The 27,918-nt window shown below is 33.0% G+C and overlaps 4 protein-coding genes across 5 annotated transcripts; 3 read left to right on the forward strand and 1 right to left on the reverse strand.

Annotated features, from left to right (window-relative positions):
- Positions 1-5,793, forward strand: LOC107429420 (ubiquitin receptor RAD23c). Of its 2 annotated transcripts, XM_025078580.3 has the most exons (13): positions 1-249; positions 1,381-1,542; positions 2,111-2,161; positions 2,815-2,876; positions 2,981-3,127; positions 3,314-3,491; positions 3,658-3,807; positions 3,887-3,955; positions 4,037-4,084; positions 4,162-4,271; positions 4,377-4,455; positions 5,384-5,517; positions 5,652-5,793. In XM_025078580.3, exons 1-12 carry the CDS (start codon positions 184-186, stop codon positions 5,498-5,500), a joined length of 1,239 nt encoding a protein of 412 aa, XP_024934348.2. In that variant the 5' UTR covers positions 1-183; the 3' UTR covers positions 5,501-5,517; positions 5,652-5,793. The 2 variants fall into 2 exon arrangements, with proteins under 2 accessions (XP_024934348.2, XP_048318650.1); XM_048462693.2 differs by having other exon boundaries at positions 5,384-5,793.
- An 8,089-nt stretch (positions 5,794-13,882) lies between these two features.
- On the forward strand, positions 13,883-17,470 carry LOC107429423 (protein NRT1/ PTR FAMILY 3.1). Its single transcript, XM_016040103.4, has 4 exons — positions 13,883-14,050; positions 14,184-14,401; positions 14,738-15,297; positions 16,361-17,470. The coding sequence occupies exons 1-4, from the start codon at positions 13,972-13,974 to the stop codon at positions 17,244-17,246; spliced, it is 1,743 nt and encodes a 580-aa protein (XP_015895589.2). The 5' UTR covers positions 13,883-13,971; the 3' UTR covers positions 17,247-17,470.
- Positions 17,471-18,432: 962 nt separating this feature from the next.
- Positions 18,433-21,241, forward strand: LOC107429428 (ACD11 homolog protein). The gene is made up of 4 exons (XM_016040107.4): positions 18,433-18,977; positions 19,758-19,930; positions 20,380-20,525; positions 20,748-21,241. The coding sequence occupies exons 1-4, from the start codon at positions 18,720-18,722 to the stop codon at positions 20,852-20,854; spliced, it is 684 nt and encodes a 227-aa protein (XP_015895593.2). The 5' UTR covers positions 18,433-18,719; the 3' UTR covers positions 20,855-21,241.
- Positions 21,242-21,543: 302 nt separating this feature from the next.
- LOC107429424 (dihydrolipoyllysine-residue acetyltransferase component 4 of pyruvate dehydrogenase complex, chloroplastic) lies at positions 21,544-24,996 on the reverse strand. The gene is made up of 6 exons (XM_016040104.4): positions 23,850-24,996; positions 23,545-23,736; positions 23,298-23,385; positions 23,115-23,185; positions 22,926-23,009; positions 21,544-22,060 (listed from the first exon to the last, which is right to left on the reverse strand). Exons 1-6 carry the CDS (start codon positions 24,750-24,752, stop codon positions 21,956-21,958), a joined length of 1,443 nt encoding a protein of 480 aa, XP_015895590.3. The 5' UTR covers positions 24,753-24,996; the 3' UTR covers positions 21,544-21,955.
- Positions 24,997-27,918: the final 2,922 nt, after the last annotated feature.

Here is a 27,918-nt window from a genome sequence, read left to right on the forward strand (position 1 = left end):
TTATTTTTCAATAATCTTTTTTCTGACAGAGGAGCTTACTTGCTGGTTCGGTTTCTCTTTGCCTCTTTGGGTTGTAAATTTCTAGGGTATATACATACCTTGCGGATCGGGTGTGGCAAAGTACCCACAACCACACCACAATTCGAAGTCTGTTTCGGACGGCCATCGGGGTAGTTGAAGAATATGAAGATTTTTGTAAAGACTCTCAAGGGTACTCATTTCGAAATCCAAGTGAAGCCTGATGACACGGTTCGTCGCTCATTTTCCTTTTTTTTTTTTTTTATTGTTTTCCTTTTTTGAAATTTATTATTTTTTTTATTATTATTTTTTGTATGTACTTTTATATGTTCTGGTGCTTTTAATTATTGATATATGTTTTGGTTCACTTGAATTCATTTGGTGTTTGGGGTCAAGATCGGAAATGTGGAAATTTTTCTAGGATTTTACATTCTGGTATTGTTTTTGTTTCAGAATATTTGGTGATAATCAGGGTTTAAATTGTCAATCTGTCATAGTTTTGTATGTTTTTGGTTCTGCTTATACTATTTGGATTTTTTAGGATTTTTTTTTGGGTAAAGCGTGCGAGTGGTTTAGTAAGTTGTATTGGATTGAAGTGTTTGAAATTAAGCTGTTATTTTGTCTTATCTAATTCAAGTTTGCTTGGTTTCTTTGTTTTTAGTAATTTGATAGATTTTTAGAGTTGTGAAATGGAATGTAAGTGTTGTGTGTTTGTTAAGTGTTTGCCAACTCCAATGTGGTATTTTGTTTAATGTGGACATTGCCACATTCTACTTGACCTTTTATTGCAATTTTATCTTTTAGGGAGTTGACTTTATTGCTTTGCTTAACAGAGGAAGAAAGATACGGGCATCCACAAGTTCCCCCTAACATGTTTTTGAACTATGTGTTTTTGCCGCTATAATATTGTCTGCGTCTCGGTGTTTCATAACCATTTCAATTTGAGTTCGTATACCACATGGACTGTCAGGGGTGCAGATTGTCTTGATGGAGTTATAGATGAAAATCAAGAATCTTCATATGTTCAATCAATACTCCTTTAGAATTTATATGCTTGCTTTAGTCTTTCATGTTGTTCCACATCTTAAATGCTCCTTTCAACAATTATTAGAGGAAGTGGTTCTCTACCTGACCTGGTATAACATTTTATTGAAAGGCAGTTTAAAATTTACTCTCTCTCTGTTGATGTTAGGTTTTTCCTAATTTAACGAATAATATTGTCTCCTGGCATCATCTAACACATTACTATTCCCTTCTAACCTACACATGGCATTGTTTTTTGCCGTCCAGCTTCTTCTTCAATTTGGTTTTGTTGCATTCTGCTTTGTTACATCCTTTAAAACTAACATCTAAACTTAGCAGGTTGCTGATGTGAAGAAAAATATAGAAACAACTCAAGGTTCAGACTTATATCCTGCATCTCAGCAGATGCTTATCCACCAAGGGAAAGTCCTTAAGGATGGAACAACATTGGATGAGAACAAAGTTGCAGAAAATAGCTTTGTTGTGATAATGTTGACCAAGGTATTTTCTTCTTTTTTTATTTTTATTTTTGTTTCTAAAAAATAATTCTTCAATACTTTACGAAGCTATTTCATGTCATAAGAAATTCATTTGAAACATATTATTTGGATTTGACCATATGGAGCCTTACACGGATGGTATGGAATCTCAACTTTAAATAGAGGAAACAATTAATAGTACAATGGCCCAAAAATGAATTGTGGAGTTCAATTTAACTGAGGTTTGTATTTCAGTAGATTATAATATGCTTACTTATCCTCGTTATTCTTAAAGAGTTAAAGGCCATTGACCCATAAAAGAAACAACTATTTTCGGTCATGGGATACTTTTTCTTTCGAAGATCAATGCTGATAGTTGATATTTTCCCCCATTGTATTAAATTTTCTAATTATGCTATCTGGTAAAATTGCCGAGGTCTTCTCAAAGGGGGTCTAAATTTCCTTTCCCTACCCTTCCTAATTAAGCTGAAATAATGTACTTATGTTTTTGGTTATTTTATTTTTCTGTTTTTGTTACAAGGATGCTTGATTATTGTACTTCTACTAATTGTTTGATTTATGCATTATAGAGTAAAAGCTCGGCTGGTGAGGGTTCAACTACATCAAGTACACCAGCTAAGGTAGGAAAGAAAATTGGTTCATTATTTATTTATGGTCATCGTTTTCAAGGTCATAACTATTTTATTGGGTTTCTCAGTTTTCTTTTAGTATATTTATTAGTTTTGTGTTGTATTTAGGTTATTATGTGGTTTTGTTTATTTGTGATGTTGAAATGTAAATTAAGTGTTTGCTCCCTGTCTCTTGTTATACAAACTTGTTTATATATCATTTATTGTGTTCTTCATATATATTTTGTCTATATGTTTGTATTATTTCTGTTTCTGTTTCTGTTAGTTGCTTGTAGGATTTAACCCTGATGATTAAATGGTGTAGGTGTGGGCTTATAAGAAGGAAAAATCGTGTAACTTTTGTCAAGATACGAATCTTACAAATTGAACTTATGTTCAGTCAGTGATGTTTGTGAAGTTTGAGATAGTGTGGAAACTGTAATTGCTATCTCTTTGTATTGGTTTGTGGGTGCAGTAGTTTAGTTTATTAGGTTAATGGCTCTTGTTCCGGTTGCTTAAAACAATTAATTTTAAAATGCTGCAACTAAAACTTTTTCTGGTTTGTGATACTTGTTGATTCTTTATTTGTTACCTGTCCCATGTCTGGATGAATAGTTGTGCTTTCAATTCTTCCTTTGGTTGTTGAAAGTGTATTTTTAGCACAGATTCCACAACCAAATGCTCCTTCTCCTGCTCCGTCGAGAACTCCTGTAGCAACTGCGGCACCGTGAGTCATATTTCTCATTCCATTTTCTGTGCTTCACTTGCACAAGAATTTGCGATTTATAATTATGCAATGAGCTCCATTTTGAACTTGCCTTGATTTTTCAGCCCTGCTCCTGCTCCTGCTCCTGCTCCTGCTCCTGCTCTTGCACCTGCTCCTGCTCCTGCTCCTGCACCTGCTCCTGCTCTTGCACCTGCTCCTGCTCTTGCACCTGCTCCTGCTGCTCCTGATACTACTGCCTCAGTTAGTGTAGCGTGAGTGTGTCTTTTGCTTTCTGTTATTGCTAGCACTTGTCACCAAATGCTTTCACGATTTCACCTACTTACTAACTCTTTCTGTTTATAGAACTGTAATATTTTCTTTCCTCTCCTCCTTTCCTTTCATATTTGGCATGAAACATTGTTTTTCATCTAAAGGAGCCAATATATTTGTTGAAGCAGCTCAGATTCTGATACCTATGGTCAAGCAGCATCTAATCTTCTTGCTGGAAACAACTTAGAGGGAGCAATTCAGCAAATCCTGGATATTGGTGGAGGAACTTGGGATAGGGACACCGTTGTTCGAGCTCTTCGTGCTGCTTTCAACAATCCAGAGAGAGCTATTGAATATCTATATTCTGTAAGTGAAGACATGTAGAATGACTAATTTAGAAGATCCTTTGAATAAAAAGATGAGATGTAGTGGTTGCCCTATTACCTAATCCTCTTTGTTCAATATTACTCAGATAATACCGCTTTTTCAACTTTATGTTTGTTGGTGATAAATGAATAGTTTTAAAACCCAGGGTATTCCTGAACAAGCTGAAGTTCCACCTGTGGCCCGGGTCCCTACAAGTGCACAGGCAGCCCTTCCAGTTCAACCTCCGCAGTCAGCACAACCAACAGCTGTTCCATCAAGTGGTCCTAATGCCAATCCTTTAGATCTCTTTCCCCAGGTAGTTACTCGTTAGTATTTAGTCTGCTGATCACTATCTTTGAGATTGTTTCGGTTGTGTAATAACTGTTTTGAAGCAGGGACTTCCCAACATGGGCGCAGGTGCTGCTGGTGCAGGTACCCTTGATTTCCTTCGCAACAGTCAACAGGTACTTTCTCAGTCTCTGTCTGTTTGTCTGTCTCACATAAATGCTGGTTAACTAATTCTACTTTGCTTTATTTTATCTCAGTTCCAAGCATTGCGAGCTATGGTACAAGCTAATCCACAAATATTGCAGGTTCCTTTTCTCTTCTTACCTGAATATGTTTTCTTTCCTTTTTCCGAATGCTCCTATTGATTCTCATTCTGTTACAGCCAATGCTTCAAGAGCTAGGGAAACAAAATCCTAACCTTATGAGGCTAATTCAAGACCATCAGGCTGACTTCCTTCGCCTGATCAATGAACCTGTGGAAGGTGGAGAGGGGTGAGAATTATTCTTTGTTATGTTTACTTATTAAGGTTCTTGAACACTTATGAATGTTTGTGGTGCTCACTACTCACTAGTCATTTGCGAACAAAATTTCTTTAGGAATGTGCTTGGTCAGATGGCTGCAGCAATGCCACAGGCAGTAACTGTCACCCCTGAGGAGCGTGAAGCTATTGAGCGTGTGAGTACTTTTCTTTGTATAAATGTGATTGATGAATTTTTACTATGTCAGTAAAACCCCATTTGGATTTCACTTTTGTCCTTCAAATATGCATCTCATTTCAATAGCTTGCAAGTGTTTCAGCTTTATTTTATATCTATAAAAATTACCACTGGATCGGTTTGTTGTTGAATGAAAAACAGCATGCACAAATCCAGTAAGTCATTAAGATACTGATGCAGTTGTTCCACATTTCATATTGCATCAAGACTTGTTAGTGACATTTCATCTGAAGACCCTATCTGCTCGCTTGAGAGGATCAAGTGCCTTAAGTGTATATCATATCTTATTAATTCCCGTAGCATTGTATAAAATGTAGGTATAATGATGCCTCGTTTTCAGATTAAGGGGTTCCCCCTTGTCCCCTCCATAGTTTCTCTTAAAAGGAAATATGGAAATCTTTTACAAAACTTACTTATTTGTATCAATTCCATTAGATCTCGGGTGTCTACATCATGTGATTGATTGAATGATATGCTTAACCACCTGATTCAATTGCTGAGGTATGGCACTCATACTTTGGGTGTTTGCATTGCATATATTGGATGGAAGTCCTTGCCAATGCTCATGAAACTGGCAATGATATTCTAATTGAGCATAATACTACTGTTTAATAGGAACATGCAAAATTTAGCCTCTATAGCAGGAGTTTGTTTTAACCTAGGGCATCTAGTTGTTAGGTGTATCCTATGTATTATCAGTGTCGGCAGGGTCCCATCACATATACTCGGTTTTCTAGTGTACCTGGATCTCTGTGTTTCTGGTCACTTAAAGCTAACTCAAATTTTCTCTCATTCAGGATGTTGAGCGTTGATGGTTATTTAAGTCAAGTAGAAATTTCTAATGAAACTTTGTATTGACTTATTCATTTTTCTTTTTGTCTATCAAGCTTGAAGCAATGGGATTTGATCGAGCAATTGTTTTGGAGGTGTATTTTGCCTGCAACAAGAATGAGGAACTGGCTGCCAACTACCTTTTAGATCACATGCATGAGTTTGAGGACTGATCCAAGGAAAAGAAATGGTTCATTCTCTCTTTCCTCTCCTCCCTTTGAAGAAAAAGTTCGACAGTAATTTATTCTTATTTTTGTCTTTTTTCCTTCCCTTCGTTCTTACAACTTTTTAATGTGCATCTTTCTTCCTCCTTAACCTTGTTAGTTTGAAGTCCTACTGTTGTGGAGCGTCTGGAGTGTCAAGATGTGTCTTTTCTCTACCGCCTCTGGTTTTCTTTTAGTTTGTTCTGTTAGGATTCTTTCAAATATTGATAATATATATATATATATATAGTCATATTTATTCATTCCGTGGTGTATATTTTGTAACTTTGGTAAGTTCAGCTGTTTGAATTTGCATTTTTGATATCTACCAGTCAAATCGTTTTGGGTCTTGGATTGAATGTTTCCGGGAAACATTTGACGATGTTTTTATTTTATTTCCATTTTGAGTGGATATCAAGTAATACAATTAGGGGTGGGCATAGATTGGATTGGTTCGGTTTTTGATCGAAATAAAATCCAATACATACATATTGATTTTTTTAATATGCTATCCAAACCAAACCAAACCATTTATGATCGATTTGGTTTGAATTTGTTGATCGGTTATAAACTTACTAATTTATAAATATATAATATAAATAAAAATTTTTTAAATATAAAATATAAATAATAAATTATAAGTATCCAAATATAAAATACAATTAGAATAATATAATATAGTCTATAATGAAAAATAAAAAAAAATATAGTAAATGATATACATTATGCATTTATTAAGTAGTAAACATTAATATCATCATTTTACTCTACAAAATCAATTTAAAATTGTTAGAATAAATAATATAAAATAATATATTTATCAAAATTCATTTATTCAAGAATCGATTTAGGATTTGGAGATGAAAAAAAAAATATATATTAAAAATTAATTTATAAAAATAATAAAAATTAAAATTTATATATAAAAATAAAAAAATAAAAAAATATATAATTTTTTAATTTTATAATATATTATTTGGATTTGATTGGATTATATTTTCAATTTATAATCAATCTAATCCATATAATTTATAATATTTTGAATCCAATCCAATATAATTCATGTAAAAATCAAATCCAAACCATTAAAAATGAATTGGATTGAACGGGTTAGATTGGATTTTACTCACCTTTAAATACAATGATTTAGGCCATGGCATTTTAGTTAACCCCATATTTGTGATTCTGCCAATTAACACCCTAATGTGGTAAAAATGGTTAATTTTTGCAAATAGTTGGTGACAAATTAATTTGCCAAATCAAGGTATATAAATTAGAAAAATACTATGATATTAGTATATATTTGAATGTATCAAGGTTTCTTATTTTATTCATTTAGTTCCAATCAAATTCATGAAAATAATATGCCGAAGTATACTGGCGGTAAATGTAGTTGCCAAGTATTGATGTTTCAATTGGACTATATGTTAAAAAAAAATACAGCTCACGCTAACTAATATAAAACGAATATAAAGCTAACGAATAATTATATATGTGCAATTGCCATATTATTTCGTACCCTGAATCGTTGATCACTTCCAAGTTGATGAACAATTTGCATACGAACTATAATATCGTTAAAAAAAATAATTAATATAAAACACAAACCTGTATCTCGAGCGGACCTAACAAGAGTACATGGATGAAAATGTCGCCGATAATATAATAATAATAATAATACAAATTTAACAGAAAATAAAAAAAAGTAGAAAAACCTTGTGTATCTTAGAAATAAATACTAATATTCTTTCAAAATTGAATAGTTCGTATAATAAAGAATTTCTTACTTTAAGATAATGAATATTATTTAGAATTTCCAAGTAGCTAATTGACTTTAAACAATAATATTATTTTTATTAATGTATTATTTATGTTTTTTTACAATTTTAAATTTTTTTATATGCAAAATTATATGTTTTTCATATAAAATATGTAATTTTCATAATTTAATCAACATTTTTATCCATATTTCGATAAAATTATGCTATTTCCGTAGTGGTCACCGATATCATCGTTACTGAACCAGACCACGTAGATCTGCTGTATAAAACCAAAACAAACAACAACAAAAAGTTAAATTGGCAGGAGAAGATGGCGTTTTTCATTTATAGACGAAAGCTATGATGGAAAGCGTGTAAAAGTTTGACTGGGATCAAATCTTTGGGCGCGTGCAAATATAGTCACCAAATTTGTCAGTAAGAAAAAAAAACCGATTGCAAAGAGATGAACTGTACCAAAAGTAATGGTAGGCATTAAGGGATAGTTCTCAATTTTTCATGAATGATTATAATGGGTCATCATTATATATAGTTTGTTTGAATGCGCTCAAATCTGGTCCAGTCCTTAATGCTTCCTTTCATTTCGTACTTCAATTCCAAAACTTTAAATTCTATCCAGAAAATGCATGTGCTCTCTTCCATGTCTTTTTATATGATTTGTCTCCCTCAAATCTGTTCTAGAAAACACTCATATTGCTTTTAATTTTGTCTCCACCAAAGGAGTTTGGCTTATCTAGTTAAGGTCTGTTTGGATGCCATGAAATTTAAATCACTAAAACATGAGCCAAATTCATGAATTTTCAAGATTTAGACCGGTTAACTACTTTTATTTATTATTATTTATTATTTCTTTTCATCCTGCTAGAATTCAAAATAGCATTCTTCATTGGGATTTCCACTCTTTCTCCGCCAAAATACTTCGAAGGGCATTCTAAATTTAGTAATACTTTTGAGCTTAAAGTTCTGGCTTTATTACTTCTCGTTACTAAATGAAAATATATTATATATAAGTGACTATTTTCTATACTAGTCACAAAATCAAAAGCAAATTCTTGCAAGTGAAGCTGTTTAAGCTGTGTGTACTTTTTGAGAGTCGATTCCATTAATTGTTAAGATTCAGTAATTAAGCATCTAAAATTCTTTTCAATGTGATTTATTAGTGGTTTTGTATTAATTGTTTGATTCAACTACAATAAATGCTGTTGTTTACCATAGTTAACATCAGCACTCCCTACTTAATTACTATTTTTTTCCTCAAAAAAATTAATTTTTAATAATTAATTAATTAATTAATTTGAATTGTGATATACAAGGAAGAAAACAATTGATTGAATATTTTAAACCGTGGCCTCTCCTGCAATACCAAACTTCAAGGAATACCGATAGAAAGTTGTTAAAGTGATCGAGGATGTTTAATTTAAGATTAAATCTTCATAATTATAGTTGGAAAGTGACGTTAAGTTATTAATAATGGTTGCCAGAAAAAGTATACCGGAGCAAAATATAACTGGTTAATTTCGAGTTTCTTTAAGAAAATTGGTTCTAATATATATCACATATAATATTAAGATATTTTTTTCATGAGACCAGCCAGAGAATCGACATTGACCTTTCAGGTAACATTTTTTAAAGCTGTACGCATAATGATAAAAAAAAATAAAAATAAAAACACAATATATATTTATATAAATATATGCTTCATAGGCAATGTCATTTTGGAAGGAGGATGTGCCCAAAAAAATTCATAAAACGTGCTAGGATGTGAAAAAAATTAAAATAAAATAAAAAAAGCCAAAAACACAATTGACTAAATAAACATTGAAAATAAATGGATTAATTAATTACATAAAATAGCCCTGCAATTCCATAAATAATTGTGCCTCTTTTCATATAAGTTGACAATGAACATATGCATTGAAGGCGAAAGAAAGCTCCTCAACGTCTCCAATACCCTGAAACTTCGACATCACAAAACGTCCCCGTTTGGAAAAGCTTTCAATCTATCACTTAAGTTAGGTAGGCAATATTAATTGTTCTCTTTTGCATAAAAATGCCTCAAACAAAACAGAAACTCCCACTTGAAGGGAAAGCAAATTAAAACTGTTATAATGTTATATATATATAGATAGATATATAAATAGAAATTACCATGCCTGCTAAAAAGCACACAAAAACGCACTTGCCGACCAATATTTGTAAATATATTAGCGGGTCAAAAAGTTCAGACACCCTTTTTGGTTCCAAAACCTGTAAGTTGATCCCAATAAACACCTAAACAATCACAGAACGAACAAGCAAATTGATAAAAGCTTTGGGTTTTGTCTTGCTCACATGCAAAGGACCACATGGTCCACATTTGGCGACCCCCTTCCTGGGCCAACCGACGCACTTGAGCTTTAGCGTCACAATCAGCCCTCTAGGTGACTACATGTGTCTAAATCACCTTGACCTGATTGGAATCATGGAAAACTTTGAATTATATTGTGGGGTGCTTGGTTTGATTTTCGTTGCCATTTACTGGTCATGACCGAAAGCGGCTGGTCCAAGAAAGAGATATCATATCTCTCGGAAGGTTAATAAGCACAATTTTAATTGGTTAGGAATCTAATTTCCAATTTATATTAACATTTATTAACATAAGAATTATTAAGAATTATTAAGATTCTTATTTATCCAACTACAATTTTAATTTTAAATTACTAATTGAATTGATATGACCCTTCAATATTTGATATATTAATATATTTTTATTTTATATAATTTTTTTTGGTATTGTAAGATAAGTTTTCCAAAAGAGTTTAATTATAAGATAATTCTCAACAAAAGAACTTTTACATGTATACCATTTGAAAGTTTTTTACCCTCACATTGTTTTCGTCATGCCAACCAAGTTCTCAAAAGCGAAACCAAGCATATGGGTTTTGTTTCTTTGCAGTTATGGAAGAGTGGTTGATGAAAAGGGACAATCGCCTTTAGAAAGAAGGAATCAAATCTAATTGGTTTAATTTTGGAAAACTAAAATGCATCTATCTTGATAGCTTCAATAATTAATTATATATATGTTGCACAAAGAAGCTATATATCGCAAAACAATAATATTTTAGATTCGACCAATTATGCTTTGAATCGACAGGTGCTCCTTTGATATGGTTTTGATTTGTTATTGTACCATCTAGAAGAACTAATGCTTTTAAGTTTCTGTGAATATATCAAAGGAATTTGTACAAGTATCTATACAGATATTGCGTGCACATTGTGGTCCAAGACTCCAACTTATATAGTCAGAACAACAATTATACAATCAAGAAATATGGTCCCATGTAATGCCAAGTGTTAAGCAATTAATATAAATAGTACATACACAATTGACTAGTTTTCTTTTAGGAAAACATATAAATAAAAATAAATAAACAAAAATGACCTGGTTCTATCAATGCGTAATTATTGATTAACATATAATTCGTTTTCATATTTAAAAGATAAGTATGGAGGAACTTAGTTTCAATTGTTATTCTAAACCAGAAAAGAAGAACCAGTGGTACTCCATGTGCAAAGACAATTCAGTTTATTAAATGACTGGAACATGAAAGTGGAGGATTTTCATATGCAGTTCATGAAAGAGACAGAATTTATAGTGACATAGATATATACATAATCAGTATATATATATATATATATATATATTTGTATATTACCATGACCAATAATAGTTACGAATAAAACTACCATTGTAAAACAATCTTTTAAATTGATAATATTAGAGCCATCCTTTTTATCAAATTTTAGATTCTCAATTACTTTGCAATATTATATATGAAAAAAATTGATTTGTCATTGAAAATAAATGGATTTACTTTTCGCCTATCACCAGCAAGTGGGATGAAATAAAATAATATAAAATATTAACATTAAATCGAAATCCAAATTTTGCTAAGTAAATTTAGTTACTAGTCATTACTTATACCTAGTTGCTAAAATAATATCTATGTTGCATATTTCTAGCGAGGAGTGTTTCTTGTCCATGTGCCATAAACAGCTTGTTCCAAACAAATGATTGGTAGATCAATCAATTTAAGCAAAAAATAAATAATAAAAATTCTCATTTAATATCCTTTATTGAAAATAAAATCATCAGTAACAAAAATTGAACTTCGCATTTAATTTATTTGATTGAAAATAAAATAATGAGTAACAAAAATTGAATTATAGTTACAGAATATGATTGGTTTTTTTTTTTTTTTTTTTTTTGGTCTTTTACTTTTTTCTTATCTGCTAAAGAAAGTGGCCGAGCTAATTAGGTATATTCAACGCTTTTCTTTGTATGTCTAGCTCCATTCCACCCAATGTACCAACTTGAGATAAAATAATTAATTTATGATAATGAGATGCAGATGCTGAGATTTGAATTCTGTTAATTAAACATCCTAAATTCCTAAAGAACCACCGTTATTCCAAAAAAGCTTAAACTTTTAGATATTGCATCAAATATATTTTTAAAATATATATAGTTATTATAAGCTAATTATATATGTGAAGAACCAAATATATATATATATATATATATAAAGTCGTCACTGAGACTCCACAAGTCATTCTGCAAAACAGAATCAGTCTTTGCCAAGAACCGAAGTCCAATATTGCAATTTTATTAAGGTAAATTTCAAGCGGTTCATTTACCAAAAGAGAAGAAAAGTTTTAACTAAATAAAGCATGTTTTAATTTTTAATTTTATTTTTAAATATGATATTGACTTCATTTTATTGCAATTATTTTTTTATTTTATTTTTATTGAACGGAAAGCCAAAAAAGTTATTAGTTAATGGATTATTCTTTTTTAATTAAATGAAAAGACGAAAGTATTATGTTGTCTTTAGTTATACATCTTTTAACCTCATCTCTATTTAAGTATTTATAAAAAAAATAAAAAAATAAATAAAAAATTTAAAAAAACCTTCATTTCTAAATAAAAGCAATTAAAGAACCGTCATCAATTATATATTCATTAGATTTCTAACATAACATTAATTGGTTGTTAAAAATAACATAAGACAAGAAGAGTTAGAAGGAAAAAATCATAATTAAGAAGCTCAAAAGATGCATAGCATTATACCGATTTGTTACGAAAGAGCCTTTTCTTACCGTTATAGTTATTATATATAACCATGCCTGTATAAATTTTTTCTTTATTATTTTTATCATATAATTTCTAATAGACAGGTCATATAAAAAAAATAATAATTTCTAATACATATATTTATATATATATGCTTCCTAGTGTGGGTTACAATCGGTCTGTATTATCAAATTTATATATTTTGTATGATCTAATAATTATAAATGATTATTATTATTTTTTTATAAAATGAGTGATTTTTTCAACCATAATATTTTTGTATGTATATATATTGATTTTTTTTTTTTTAAATAATAGCGCGCAAAGAATCTGTGTCTGGCCGATCTTTCAATTTTCAATCCACATTTGTTGACTTAATTCGGAATTTATTCCTTGAATTTTTTTATTTTTAATTAATCTGTCTTATTATTATTATTATAATTATTTTTATATACAAAGAAATAGTTATTTTCTCCAAATAACTGTGTATTCTCATGATACAATAAAAACTTCTAATAAGTCCATTTCCATTATATTTGATGATATAATTAGTAATTATTATATTATTGTATTACACTTAATGTTATAGGACAATAAGGAAGACCAGAGAAAATTTTAAAATAATAATAATAATAAACAATAAACACAAGTGGCATGTTGGAATCTCTACTTAAATCTCATTTTTGTTGTAAAATGTTCTTTCGCGAAGGTATAATTTACCCAACAATGACCAATATATTTATATATATTGAAAAGTAACCTTCTAAAAAAATTTAAAAACAAGTGGCTTGTTGGAATCTCTACCTAAATCTCATATTTTTTGCAAAATGTTCTTTCACGAAGGTATAATTTACCCAACAATGACCAATATATTTATATATATTGAAAAGTAACCTTCTAAAAAAATTTAAAAACAAGTGGCTTAATATTTTTTTAAAAAAAGAATAATAAATAATGAATACTTTTATTCACGGGAAGACATATATCGTGAACATGCATGTACATATTTCTTTTACGCAAAAGATGACGCAATTTTAAATTGTCATACTATAATTTAGTTTTCAGTCTTACCTATATAGATAGTTATGTAGAAATGTCCATAGCAATCAATTATATTTATTAGCAATATATATACAACAACAATACAAGTCGAAGAAATTGCGAAAGTAACAAAAACCTTTGCTGTCCAATTTTGTAATCTATCTTTCTGTATTCACTGCTCAAAATGTTCAATAATTTATAAAATTAAAGAAAAAACAAAAATATTTGTAATTGTAATTTAAAAAAGATTTATCCACCCACTATAATATTATGTGGGCAAAGATTTTCTGCCACACATCTATCCTACCGAACAAACCCCTACCCTATAGTGTATTACTGGACAGGTTGCATCCTCTAATTTGCTGTGTGATCTGTGAAAACCCTTCCTTTATTGAAGTACTAGTGCCTATAAATAATGGACCTTGGCGGGTCATTTTAAGCGGTACTGGGATAGATAGCAAATACTGAAAAAAAAAACCCACCCAAGAAAAATAAAATAAAAAAAAGATATGGAGAAGAAAGATGAGAAAGGAGGAAACCATGTTAGAAGGAAAAAGGGCGGGTTGGTCACAATGCCTTTCATTTTTGGTAAGCTTAAGTATGAGTTTAATCTTCTTTGTTTCTGATTTTTCTTGGAAAGTTTTTGCACTATTAATGGTGTGGTTTTTGGTCTTATCATTTACTTATTTATTTATTTTTTTGGTTTGCTTTTATGGTGTAGCAAATGAGGTTTGTGAGAAGTTGGCTGTGGTGGGATTCAATGCTAATATGCTTAGCTACTTAACAACTCAGCTTCATATGCCTCTTACAAAAGCTGCTAACACTCTTACCAACTTTGGTGGCACCGGAAGCCTCACTCCCTTGCTTGGTGCTTTCCTCGCCGACGCATTCGCCGGCCGGTTTTTGACTATCACCGTCGCTTCCATTATTTACCAAATAGTAAATTAATCTCTCATTCTCTCTACTCCTATCTATGAAAGAAACAAAGATAACATAAAAGATGGCAAAAGTAGGACGAAAAAGAAAATTTTCTTTATATATATTGTTGCTTGTTATATAATAGAAAGAAAAAAAGGCGACATATATGAATAATTTTTTTTTTTTTTTTTTTAGAAAATTGTTAAATTAGATCGTTTTAGCTTTTAATAATCGAAAGAAAATTATAAGTTTGAAATTTTGACTGTGCGTATAGATTCACATTAAGAGAAAGTATTTAAATAGATATTTGGTTAATTTTCTTACATATGCAAATTCTTTATATGTTAATCTGATCAGGGAATGGTTAGCTTAACACTATCAGCAATACTTCCAAGTCTAAGACCACCCCCATGTAAAGCAGACCAAGTGTGCCAAGAAGCAAGCTCAGGACAAGAGGCAATTCTCTATGCATCTCTACTATTAGGAGCCATCGGATCGGGTGGGATCCGACCGTGCGTGGTAGCTTTCGGGGCGGATCAGTTCGACGAGTCGGATCCGAACCAGACCACGAAGACATGGAACTACTTCAATTGGTACTATTTTGTGATGGGGGTATCTATGCTAGTGGCTGTGACAGTTCTTGTTTATATACAAGACAACATTGGATGGGGTTGGGGTCTTGGAATCCCAGCCATGGCTATGTTCCTTTCAATCATTGCTTTCATATTCGGGTACCCGCTTTACCGGAATCTTGACCCGGTTGGGAGTCCGTTTACCCGGTTGGTTCAAGTATGCGTTGCCGCCTACAAGAAGAGAAAGCTGAACATGGTTTCGGATCCTTCTTTGCTGTACCAGAATGATGAGCTTGATGATCCCATCTCGTTGGGTGGGAAGCTTTTGCATACAAAGCATATCAAGTAACTCTCTCTCTCTCTCTCTCTCTCTCTCTCTCTCTCTCTCATGTCATTTGGACACTGTAGATGATGCATGGAAGCCGCAAAAAAAAAAAATTATAATTTTTGTTTGTATGCATGACTTGGCCAACACCATTTCACACTTTTTTTTTTCTTTTTTTTTTTTTTTTTTTTTTCCCAAAGAGAAACTGGTTAGTGGGTTATGGGTAAAAAACTTTATTATTATTATTATCATACAAAATTTAGCACAAAAATGTTAGCTAGGAAGAATACCCCAATAATAAGCTCTTAGTATGAATCTAGCCGAAGCACAATAGGGTCATCTGCACCTCCTCAACTTGCTAATATACCTACCAGGTTTTTCTATTTCACACAATCATCGTAGCACACAGATAGACATCACCGATTGTGATTGTCTAGTATTGTTGTCCTTTTGGGTAAAGGTTGGGGCGCGTGGTTGTCAATAATTGGAAGGATGCTTCAGAAGATGGGCAAATCGATTGTCCACGTTGATAATATGAAATCCGTACTTCGATATCAGGTCCAACCCACCACAGTCACATACTTAGATTTTTTTATTTTTTTATATTTTTCTTTTCAATCAGAGTCACATACAGCTTTCTTTGTTTCCATAGCAATTTGCCTTTTACGAAACCAACAAAACAATTCAGGTCCTGTTCTTTTATCTCCACCTCCCTAAGTTCACTGACCCAACCACGAGGAACACCGAACAGCATTCTCATTACCTCTTCCATGTTTAAATAAAATAAAAAATTAAAAAAAATTCATGGACCATTATTTTAGTAATCGGACATATTTTTAGTTGCACAAAAATAAATAAATATATAAAATAAGAATTCCTTTTTTTTTTTTTTTTTTTTTTGCTTGCATTGTTTTGTTCTATTAAGCACGTACACATGCCATTTTTTATGTAAAATGACCAATTGTTATTTAAAAAAAAAAAAAAGGAAAAAAAAGAAAATTCAAATATGCAGTTATGATTTGTTCCATTATATACTAATATATATGTACTCATTGTACACATTGGTCATGGAAAACAATGCAGATTTCTTGATAAGGCAGCGATTGTGAGTGAAGAAGACGACACGAAATCACCAAATCTATGGAGGCTCAACACCGTCCATCGAGTTGAAGAACTCAAATCAGTGATCAGGATGGGTCCCATATGGGCATCAGGAATACTCCTCATCACAGCCTATGCTCAACAAAGCACATTTTCACTCCAACAGGCCAAAACAATGGACAGGCACTTAACAAACACCTTTCAAATCCCAGCAGGCTCAATGACTGTCTTCACCTACATATCAATGCTCTCCACAATCGCCATCTACGACCGAATCTTCATCCCCATGGCTCGAAAACTCACCGGCATCGACCGGGGTATCACATTTCTTCACCGGATGGGAATCGGGTTTGTCATCTCCATTTTTGCCACACTGGTTGCCGGTTTTGTTGAAATAAAGCGGAAACACGCGGCTTCAGCACATGGTCTTACTGATCACCCTGGTTCAATTATCCCCATTTCGGTGTTTTGGCTTTTTCCTCAGTATAGCCTACATGGAATAGCTGAGGCATTTATGTCAATCGGTCACCTTGAGTTTTTATACGACCAAGCACCTGAAAGCATGCGGAGCTCAGCCAGTGCATTGTTTTGGCTTTCAATTTCTGCTGGGAATTATATAAGCACGCTCTTGGTTACGCTTGTGCATAAGTTTAGTGCCGGGCCTGGTGGATCAAATTGGCTTCCCAATAAGAATTTGAACAAGGGAAAGTTGGAGTACTTCTATTGGTTGCTCACTTTGGTTCAAGTTCTTAATTTGGTTTACTACATTTGTTGTGCAAGAATGTATACTTTTAAGCCAATTCAGGTCCAAAAGAAAGTGGATTCTAAGGGTGGAGAAGATGGGTTGGAGCTTGGGAATAGGGTTTAGAAATTTGGTTTTTAATTAGTTGTATTTTTGTATTGTCACTCTTGGTTAAAGAATTAAACGAGGACAATATATTTGTAGTTAAATTACATTTTTATTAAAAATGTAGTGTAGAGTAAGGGAGATGATTAAGGGATATTACTATAGTATATCATGCAATGTATATGTAAACTATCTCTGGTGAATGGCTGAAATAAATGAAAGATGGATTTTGTTTCTCTGAAAAATGAAGTTTTTTTTTTTTTTTTTTTTCAAAAGTTAATGATTATTATGATGATTAATTCTGGGAAATACTTTTCTGGTCGAGCATGCTGCATAAAATTCAAAAAAGTTAAAAATTTCATATAGGGGTGAAAATTTGATCTGTAAAGCGTGCTATATGACAAATTAATGAGACTAAATGGTCAGAAAAGTTAATGAAAAAGTCAAAGCAAGCAACTAAAACTATCAAACAAAACTTTGTTAATCATTAATATGCGATTCCCAATATCAATAACCAAAATTTATAATTCCAAATATGGCTTGCGCCATTTTCCATGACATTATTGTGGCAAAGGTATCTTGTCATTAAGGATAATGATTAAGAATTAGTATAACCTTTGTTCAACGAATCTAGTTCAAATTTATTACCAAGAAAAGGAATTATCTAGTTGAAATTAAAAATAGCTAAATCATAAAATGTTTTCTAAGACATTTATTCTAATTCAAATCCTCCATTCCATTTGAACACGTGTACAAATACATATTTAGGAAGTGTATATAATATAACTCAACAACAAACTCAGCATTTCCTTCGCACAATCTTATCTGAAATCCTCTAAACTCTCTCTCTCTCTCTCTCTCTCTCTCTCTCTCTCTCTCCCCCCTTCATTTTCTATTAGTAAATATGTTACCCCGTTTTGTACGTAATTTCTAGCTTTAACGTCCATTAGAAAAAGAAACTTCCAAAAATGGTAACACGTCACCGGTCCAAAAGGGCTTATTTGGGCCTGGCCCAAAAAGCCCAACAAAAATACCGGCCCAAAAAGCCCAACCAGAATGCCAAATAATAATATAATAACAATGGAAAGTGGTGGCGCGAAACTAGTCAAAGAAGTTTTACTTTTCTTTAACGTTTCTAATTCTGTGTTTCCCACAATTTTGGTTCCATAGGTCGGCCGCATCCGTAGGCTAAGTTTCAAAGCTCGTAACCTTACGTTAATTGTGGGGTTTACCATATTTTCTTTGTTTTTTGTTTGTTGTCAAAGACAAAGTGAGAAAGGTATTAATAAAGAGATTGCGTATTCAATTGGACCCTTTACTGGTCTTCCATATTTCTAAACTGTGAAATTTCCCCAAAAAAAAAATTTCCTTTTGGGAAAGAAATATTCTCCCTATCCATGTTGGTATTCTCAACGAGAATCGAAGCTTGAGTCGCAGAGATTCTCAGTTGTTTGAGAAGAGAGGCATTAAATCTTTTTGGCAAAAATTGCATATATGGTTGTATGTGCGGAAAATAACACAGCCATGGAAGGTGGTGTGGCAGAGAGTTTCAAAGACTCGGCTTCCACGCCTCTGTCCTCCATAGCCGAAGCCTTTGAGGAGCTTTCTAGGTTCCTCAACAACTGGAAGGTTGATGGCTCCAATGAAGATATGCCTCTCGGTAAGTTCTGTGAAGCTTGCTCTCGCATTTCCATCCTCTTCAGTTGCCTTGGTATCGCTTTCAAATTCGCTGAGTTGGAGTACGTTTCCAAGGTTCTGTTTTCTTCTTTGTCGTCCATTTTTTCTTTTTTTAATTTGTCTTTATTTTTCGATTTTAATTTTTTCCTTGTGTTATTATAATGCAATTTTTAAATGTGGGTTTTGGTTTAAATATTGAAATTGCTTCCAGATTAATGTATAATCCATATTCATTAACGGTGGCAAAGAAACAGGAGTGTTAGTTGTAGAATGTGGGATATTTAAAATTTTCAAGCTAAATTATAATTCTTGAATACATGTTATGAGAAGGAGAAGTTGAATCCTCTTTCAATATCTTCATTGCTAAGTATCTTCGTTACCATGCTGCGTTGACTTGAAATCAAATAAAAGCTTTTGAATAATTTCTCCATTTTGAATGAGGTAGTTAGGAATTTAACATGCTATCTTTCTTCGTCTAAGTGTTCGATTAAATCTTTTCAGTGGCCAAATTTGAAGATAATTTGTATTAAAAGTTAATTTATCTAAGATTGGCAAATTTTTAAAGGCAGTAAAGGTTGGTCTTTATTATATTTTCAATCAAGTCCCTCCAATTTTTTCATGCTACACTACAGAGACTCGATGGTTTTAAGGCTAATATATTGCAATGCTCAAGGTAATTTTTCTGAAGTGATTTGCAGTGCGGGGGTCCTCCGGTCCATATGATCATTTTTCATCAAGCTTGCTATCTCTTGCTTATGTCGAATGAAATCTGATTTGCAAACCCTTACATGGTTTGCTGTTTGGAGTCAAATTAGCCTTCCTAATTGTGTAATATTGGCCATTGATTTCTTTCAGGTAAATGATCTTATGGAAGCATCAAAGACATACAACACCCTAAAAAACGTAATTGATTATGATGCAGCAAATGACACTGTAAAAACTCCAGGAAGCCACTCACGTAACTTGCGACGAGTTAGGCAGGGTCTTGACCTCATCAGAGCTTTGTTTGAACAATTCTTGTCGGCTAAGTATGCTTCCCTTCTATAATTGCATTCGAATTTCATTATCTTCTTTTCCCGTGAAAACTATGCATGAATTGTAGTTTTTTAAAAATTTTGATTAGATTTAGCAGATCAACTACATCATTCAGTATAGAATGACTTATGGAAAAAGGAAGCCGTTATAGTGGCTATACAATAATATGCATGCTTTATTCACTACTATTTTCTTTCTGAATGTGCTTTTCTACAGCTTATAGGAATGGTAGTTCCTTAACATGGTTATATATTTGGAGGAATTGTTTCTGTTTCTCCAATTCTTGACATTCACTAACTCTCAGATGCACTTCTCTGGGATATCTTGATGTATGTGAAAAAATAGGAGCAAGATATTGTCGTTGCCATTATCATTTTGTTAATACGAACTTGGTTTCTGTTTGAAGACAATGACGTGTTTTAATTCACTTGTTAAAATGTAGTGATTACTCTTTAAGGGATGCAGCTTCAGCAGCTTATCATCAAGTTTGTGCACCATACCACACATGGACAGTGAGGACAGCAGTTGCTGCTGGAATGTATACTCTTCCAACAAAGGACCAACTCTTGCTGAGGCTCAGGGAAAGCAGTAAGTTCGTATTATCATTCCTTACTAAGGATTGAGTTTTAACCTTTGATTCAAGTATTGGGTTTCAAAATCTAGTTTGTGAACTGGGTATATAGACTTTTTTACCCTTCAATGGTTTAGTTATTTTATCATCTGAAGTTTTTTACCATTTCATTCAGCTTCCTCATGAGAAAATGTTGGCAAATCTCAACTTGTTCTATATGAATTTAAACTTGTTTGCAGATCAGTCAGCTGAGAAGAAAATGAAAAGGTACATCGAAGCCTCCCATACAGTAATTGAATACATCGATGAGCTTTACCTTTCTAGGAATATCCGTTTGGACTGGTGACTTGCACCTGTTAAGGTGGATGTCAGAAGGTTTTGTAAAGCGATTTCTGCACATTAGAGGGAGAAAAAAAAAAAAGTCCTCCATTCTACAGATGGTTATGAAAAAAAAATCACTTTCTTTTACAGAAGCTAGTTATTAGCTTTGCGCTGGCTGTTGCATGTTTTTTGTTTTCAATTCAATATTTACTTTGAAGGAAGAAAAAAAAAAGGGAAAATAGGTCTGTACATAAGTTATCATGGCCCTAGAGAAAAGAAAAATATATTTACAGAATGCTTCTATTTTGATCTGTTTTGAAATTGTACTATGATGATTCTTACACAAAGCATTCTATTTTTGGAAGCAGTCTAAGATTACGTAATTATAATTTCATTCATTGTTTTTCTTTTTCTTTCTTTTTTTTAAGACAGTTCTCATCTTTGATTTCTTTTTTTAATTTTTAGAAGTTACAAGTTTATTACTTTATCAACTGGTTTCTAAGAATAGGCATGGTTACAATCTAAAAACTTTCCCTTTTGAGAATGGCAAATACGAGGCTATGAATTCAGGATTTTGCCCTAACGGCTGTCAAATCTGTGATACAAAATTTGTGAATATCACGGGCTATCGGTTCCTTTCTATTTTTAGTACCAAAACTTGTTCTCTTTCATTGATGGTCCCGACCTCAAATTGAATAACAGAAAAAGCTCACATCAATAAACAGATTCGTGACAAATGTCATTAACTGCCAGCATAAAATCTATGAAAATTGTACATAATTGGATAATATACCAAAAAAGCTGCGACAATAAAATTATAAAATGAAACTACGACACTGACTTGGAATTTTTCAGTTCCTACAAAAACAATTCTGACCGACTTCTATATAAAAATTTGAATGGTTGTTATTTCCCTCTTTCAAAATCTGCTCAATAGTATCTGGCAAAGCACCTAAATTTCTTAAAAAGCTTAAAACAGAATGGAGTACAACATAGGTATAAATTGGCTAAAAACCAAAGCAAAACCAGGTTCCTAGTTGGGGTGCAGAGACATTTCGTTCTCAAATCATGGAAACTAGAGGCTTAGAGTCAAAAGGTGTGTATCTTTGAAAACCTGAAACATCATCTACAATGTGAGGCTTTCAGGGTTCTCAACGATCTTTGCAAATGTCTGGAGGAAGGCAGCCAAGTCAGCACCATATATAATCCGGTGATCAGCTGTCACATTCACCTGCAGAAAGATTCACATGCCAAAGCTTTAACTTATCTTCTTCCAGCTGATAACATTGTAACATTCAGAATGAGTAACAATTCACCGAGGGCAGTGGGGCTTAGTTTATAACATCCAATCAGTCTCCGAATATTGGAGCCAATGGACAAAAACCTATGTTTAACAAATAAGCCAGGATCGCTTCCTTCCCCTCCTATCAAATAGACATGCACATGAATGTGATCTACATACATGGTTTCACTTCCCCCTTTCATATTCCCTCTCATAGATATGATTGACAAAGCTTGGAAAGAAAAGATGTAAAAAACATTGGCAAACCAATACATGATAGCTACTTTCTTAATGTAGTCTCAGATTCCTAGTTATACAAAGTTAAACCATGCAGCCAATGCTTTTGAGTTCCAAGCAACTTATGAATCTAGACTTTTATCCAATTTTGCCACCCATTAGAAGATTGCTACAACAATAATCTATATTCAATTACTCATGCTGTACCATATAAACCAATACATTATCAATAGTATGGCACAAAATTTATTCATGCTGATGAAAAGTATAAAATGACAGCTCCTTATGTGTTATATCAAATAGTTTGAAACAGCAAAACATTTTCAAGAGAATGACGTATTCTTTCACCTTTGAAAAATAACCAACCATTAAAATCATCGTATCTAACTTTTATTACTGATATTAAAATGAGCAAAAAATTAGCACTTAAATTTAATTTTGTAAGTTGATGAAAGAGAATGATTCCAACAACCGCCTTTGAGATCTGACATAGATAAATGCATAGGTTTTCAACTTGGCAAAGTTTCATGAGAGCATAACTTAAAACATTACAAAGAAACAAAATTATCATACTCACCAACATTTTACTTTTTACACTGAAGAATCCATCTGCATCAGCTATGACAGTTGGCTTTGACGCTCCAACAGCCATGATAGCCCCCTAAACATCATTCCACAAACTTTCAGCAAATAATGACTATTTTCCACGAGGATCAGACAGAAGAGTCAAATCAAATCAAGAAAGACATAAAACTCAATTACGCACCTGGCCTGGTGGGAGAATAGCATCAAACCTGTCCACACCAAACATGCCCAAATTGGACAATGTGAAAGTTCCTGCAGTCAAGACGGTAGAATTCAGCACTACTGCTTACAGAAACGAAAAAAATACTGTAAAGAGCAAAAAGGCAAGAAAAAAATTGTCAAAAGAATTTTTAATCATTAACACCTGAATTGTACTCATGAGGCTGAAGTTGCTTGGAACGGGCTTTCTCCACTAGCTCTTTCCATTTTTGGGAAAACAGATATAAATCCAACTGTGTCATCAAATACAGCCCACTTAGTAATACTTAATACATAGCTCCTAAAGCGCAATTAACCAACTACAGAAAGCCAACCATCATGATCAAAGAAGGATACAAAACTCAAAGAAGGATACAAAACAAACTTAAATTACACAATAATGTATCGCAGACCTTATCTGCATCCTGAAGAACAGGGGTTATCAACCCGCCATTGATAGCCACCGCAACTGCAATGTTTATGTTACTATTATATGTAAAGCTTTTCCCATCTTTGCAGGTAGCATTAACAACTGGGTGCTGAGCAAGTGCCATAGCAGCAGCCTTTGCCAATATTGCGGTCATGGTCACACCCTTTGGTTTAACCTGAACATATCAAAATTCCAATGCTAATCCAACTCAAAAATCCCAGAACCGAAAAACACAAACCAAAGCAAAACAACGAGTTAACTGAAAATCAAACAGTGTCCAAAATGTACCTTCTCATAGAGTGAGTCGAGTGCATCAGTGGTCACCGGATAACCCACGCGGAATGTTGGCACGGAGAGACTTTCCACCATGTTCTTAGACACTGCCGCTTGCATTGTGGTGAATGGCACAATGGTCGAGCCCGGAAGGAGATTAGCCGCAGCTGCTGGAGTGGCAGCTTTTGGAGCCGCAGCCGCCGGAGTTGCAGGTTCAACGGTTACACTCTTCTTCGTCGACGTGATTCCGGCTGCGGACTCCACATCCGCCGGAGTAATCCGCCCAGAAGGTCCAGTGCCCACCACCGATCCAATATCCACCTTGTGCTGCTTGGCCAGCTTCTTCGCATACGGCGTGGCCACAATCTTCCTCGGTCCATCGGGAACCGCCTTAGCAGCGGCCGGAGGCGGAGGCTGAGCAATTGCCGGAGCGGGATTGGAAGCGGGAGGTGGAGGAGACGGCGCAACAGCAGCAGGCGGCGGCGAAGAAGAGCCGGATTTGGCGGCTTTAGCTTTGGCTTCGGCGATTTCCTCTTCGGTATCAGCCAACAAACCAATGGCAGCTCCGACAGGAGCGGTTTCGCCCTCGCCGACGACAATCGCGGCGAGAATTCCGTCGTAGAAGGTCTCGACGTCCATGTCGGCCTTATCGGACTCGACGACGACGACGCTCTCACCTTTGGAGAGTACGTCTCCTTCGGATTTGACCCAGGAGACAATTTTCCCCTCGGTCATGGTTGAACTGAGGGCCGGCATGAAGATCTCCCTGATCTTGGCCTGGACTATCGAGATCCTCCGGCGAGGTTTGGCGGGAAATGAGGCGGAGGAAGTGTGAGAGAACCGCCATGGGAGTGGATTGGAAAGAGAGGAAGAGAAGGAAATGTTTGTGGCGGTCTTGGAGAGAAACGGAGAGGCCATTGGGTAAAAGAGAAAGAGAGAGAGAGATAATTGGGAGAGAAATTAGAAATGTGAGAATTGGGAGAGAAGAAAAGGGAGAGGAAGAGAAATAGGAGTGAGGCGGAGAAGACGAGGTGAAGTTGGTTGAAAGGGGCTTTGAGCTACCCGCTACACTTCACTGTGTTTGCATCGCCTGGTGCCTTTGTGAGTCGCTTTCTTTGTTCGTTAATAGTGGTTGTATAAGAGCGTTGGGGGCGTTGTTTTTTTTTTTTTTTTCTTTTTGCCACAAGCTACCCCTACTTCTTCCAATTACCATTTTGGTTGCCAGACCAAATGCATACTTATTTCCACTTGTACACTCTATGCAATATCAAATTAGCATCAACATTTTCATAATTGTATAAATGTTATAGTATTATGTAACTTTTTATAAGCTCTTAAATTTTATTAACGAAAACATAATTTTCATTTTGATTGAACCCTAATTTGGAAAGGGTAAACTTCCTAGCTTATTGTACACATCCACTTCAATAGTGAAAAAGTGGAAATGTGATTTTGGATTAACAAACATTACATCGTTTATAAATTTTAAGAAATGTTGATACTAATTTGATAATATAAAAGGAAAGTGCAAAAATGTTGAAACTACAAAAAGAGGAAATAGAAATTTAGAGTTCAAGTCAATTTTGATTTTTTATTCTCCCAATCAAAATTTAGGGTTTTAGTTTAAATTGATAGTTAATATCAAACCCTCAGCACTTGTACACCAATATTTATCTTATACGGTAAACATGTTTTCAACAAATCTTAACTTATTCACTTTATATATTTCATGCACTTTCATTTATAATATCTTTTATTTTTTAATAACATTTATGTATATTTTATTTGATTATGAAGTCATAAAGAATGGTTTCCTTTCGGGGAAAAAAAAAAAAAAAGAATATAAGGAAGGGCGCTTTTATTTATTTGTAAAAAATGATAGACTTTAAGAATCTCCTCACATAGCAGTCCTTTTTCTTTTTTTTTTTTTGGGTTAAAGAACTTACATGGCCGCTACAATACTCGGTGTATTTTTTATTTTATTTTGTTAAAGTACTTACATGGCAGCTATAATGCTCAACATGATCTAAATCCATTAACTTAGGCTACTTCATAGCTCTTGGCCCGAATAAATAAGCTAGTCCAATTTCGATATAAGGACTGCATAAAGGCCTAGCCCAAATTTCCACCTTGCCGTAATTCACCCACTTGGGTAATGGGCTTTGCGACCAAGCCCGGCACAGTAATGGTTTTCATCGATCTAAACTATTCTATACGCAACATACATTTTTTTGGGTGAATAACATAATCACATACATTGGATTTGCTGTTTTCATGTAGCAAATCTATGTGTTTCTTTTTTCAAATACACCACCCTTTTTTATTTTTCACTTGTAACTTTTATTGAAATGAGAAGTTAGATAAAATATATAAAATTATTTTTATTTTTACCTTCTAAAATTATTCAGTTGCCCTTCTAATGAAAGACTATGGGTTTTAACGGTAAGTAGAGGCCAAATGTGCATAAAAATAATTTTTTATCTCTCGGTCTATAAATATATAGAAAATATATATATATATATATAACATGTTTTCCGTATTTAACTAACCGACTATCTTTAATCCATTCCAAAAATAATTTTACAAATTTGATTTGATTTATATATTAATATTAGATATATATATATATATATATATATATATCTTAGAAATGGAAATTTTGAATTCAGATTATTATCTAATAAAAAATACCTTTTTACATTTAGATTGTCCCGCAAAACTATATAATGGGTTTTATTATTAAAAATTACAATAAAAATTATAAATTTCTTAAATAAAAATGCTAAAAGTATTATTAACCATGAATTAGTACCGAGTCAGGGATTTTTAGTGTCGTCATCTCTCAGCCCCATAAATATAATATATTTATGATTCACCAATCAAAATTAATATCTAAAACAATATATGCTATATGCTACGGGTATGAAAGATTCTTGGCTTCTTGGATATTCTTGTATGATCGTCACTAAGAAACAATTTGTCCCAAACCGACACAACATTTAAATATATTTGACCAATAAGTTAACAGCATTATATAAAACCAAATTCAATCATATTTGGAAGAAAATTACTTAATAAAAAACTAATTCGAAACACCAAACCATATCTAATTTTTGCGTGGCACGTTATATCAATCCCATATGGTGGGGCAACTCGTAGGCATTCACTTGATGCAGTACTTTGTACGTGTATTTATTAATTTTTTAAAATTTGATAAAATTTTGTGCGTAGTTACAACGTCTTCTATTGGACCCCCACAAGTTGCATTTTCGCTTAAACGATTGACCAGCATTTGTATGAATATATTTAAAATTATTTGCAATATTTGTTGAACAGGAATACTGTTGCGATATTATAAAAATCTATCTAATACTTTGAACCGCAACAATTTAGTGTTTTTTGATAAATTAGTTCTATTTATTGCTTAATTGTAATTTTTATTTTTTTATTTTTTAAAAAGCATTTTAACATACGCATGTTACCCTAAAACTCAAATTGATTTCTGTCATTTTTTTTTTTTTTAAATACCAAGTTTTCTTTTAAAATTTCTCAAAATTAACCATTTAGCTTGTATGAACATGCTTTTTGAAAAGTAATATATATATATATATATATATATATTAGCATGCTTGAATAATTGAAATGTAAAATTTTAATGAAATCTATTAAGAATTTAGAAAACAATTTATAATTAAGATATTCTTTCATCTTGAATTGCATATTTTATTTTTAATTTTGTTCACAAAGTTATTTTAAATTCTAACATACTTTATTTATCAGCTATCCAAATGCTAGATGAACAGTTCAAATTAACATAGTAGGCACGTGAGCGCCTTGTGTAAGGATGAACATGTCCTTGTATGTCGAAGTTGTTAGTTCCATCCTTAGTAACCCTCACAGGCACCCTATAAGCACATCATTAATGCTAAATAATATGGTAAAGGAAATTACAAAGGCTATATATTATTGGATCTAGACTCTTCAAAGATTGTAAGATGAATTAATAATAAACTAATCCAAATAGCTTCTAAACTGAAGATTTCGACCAGGAGACCCTTTTTATTTAACAAAAAGAATGTCCTTC

Source organism: Ziziphus jujuba, chromosome 12, assembly GCF_031755915.1.
Source record: "Ziziphus jujuba cultivar Dongzao chromosome 12, ASM3175591v1".
Taxonomy (NCBI): Eukaryota; Viridiplantae; Streptophyta; class Magnoliopsida; order Rosales; family Rhamnaceae; genus Ziziphus; species Ziziphus jujuba.

Excerpts from the sequence above, each read along its gene's own strand:
- LOC107429420 (XM_048462693.2), top strand. The coding sequence starts at position 184 with ATGAAGATTTTTGTAAAGACTCTCAAGGGTACTCATTTCGAAATCCAA. Across the intron at positions 3,956-4,036 it reads TCCTTCGCAACAGTCAACAG|TTCCAAGCATTGCGAGCTAT; the intron begins GTACTTTCTCAG and ends ATTTTATCTCAG. Across the intron at positions 4,272-4,376 it reads CCTGTGGAAGGTGGAGAGGG|GAATGTGCTTGGTCAGATGG; the intron begins GTGAGAATTATT and ends AAATTTCTTTAG.
- LOC107429423 (XM_016040103.4), top strand. The coding sequence starts at position 13,972 with ATGGAGAAGAAAGATGAGAAAGGAGGAAACCATGTTAGAAGGAAAAAG. Across the intron at positions 14,051-14,183 it reads CACAATGCCTTTCATTTTTG|CAAATGAGGTTTGTGAGAAG; the intron begins GTAAGCTTAAGT and ends TTTATGGTGTAG. Across the intron at positions 15,298-16,360 it reads TTGCATACAAAGCATATCAA|ATTTCTTGATAAGGCAGCGA; the intron begins GTAACTCTCTCT and ends AAAACAATGCAG.
- LOC107429428 (XM_016040107.4), top strand. The coding sequence starts at position 18,720 with ATGGTTGTATGTGCGGAAAATAACACAGCCATGGAAGGTGGTGTGGCA. Across the intron at positions 19,931-20,379 it reads GAACAATTCTTGTCGGCTAA|TGATTACTCTTTAAGGGATG; the intron begins GTATGCTTCCCT and ends GTTAAAATGTAG. Across the intron at positions 20,526-20,747 it reads GCTGAGGCTCAGGGAAAGCA|ATCAGTCAGCTGAGAAGAAA; the intron begins GTAAGTTCGTAT and ends ACTTGTTTGCAG.
- LOC107429424 (XM_016040104.4), bottom strand. The coding sequence starts at position 24,752 with ATGGCCTCTCCGTTTCTCTCCAAGACCGCCACAAACATTTCCTTCTCT. Across the intron at positions 23,737-23,849 it reads TCGACTCACTCTATGAGAAG|GTTAAACCAAAGGGTGTGAC; the intron begins GTACATTTTGGA and ends TGATATGTTCAG. Across the intron at positions 23,010-23,114 it reads CTATTCTCCCACCAGGCCAG|GGGGCTATCATGGCTGTTGG; the intron begins GTGCGTAATTGA and ends AATGATGTTTAG.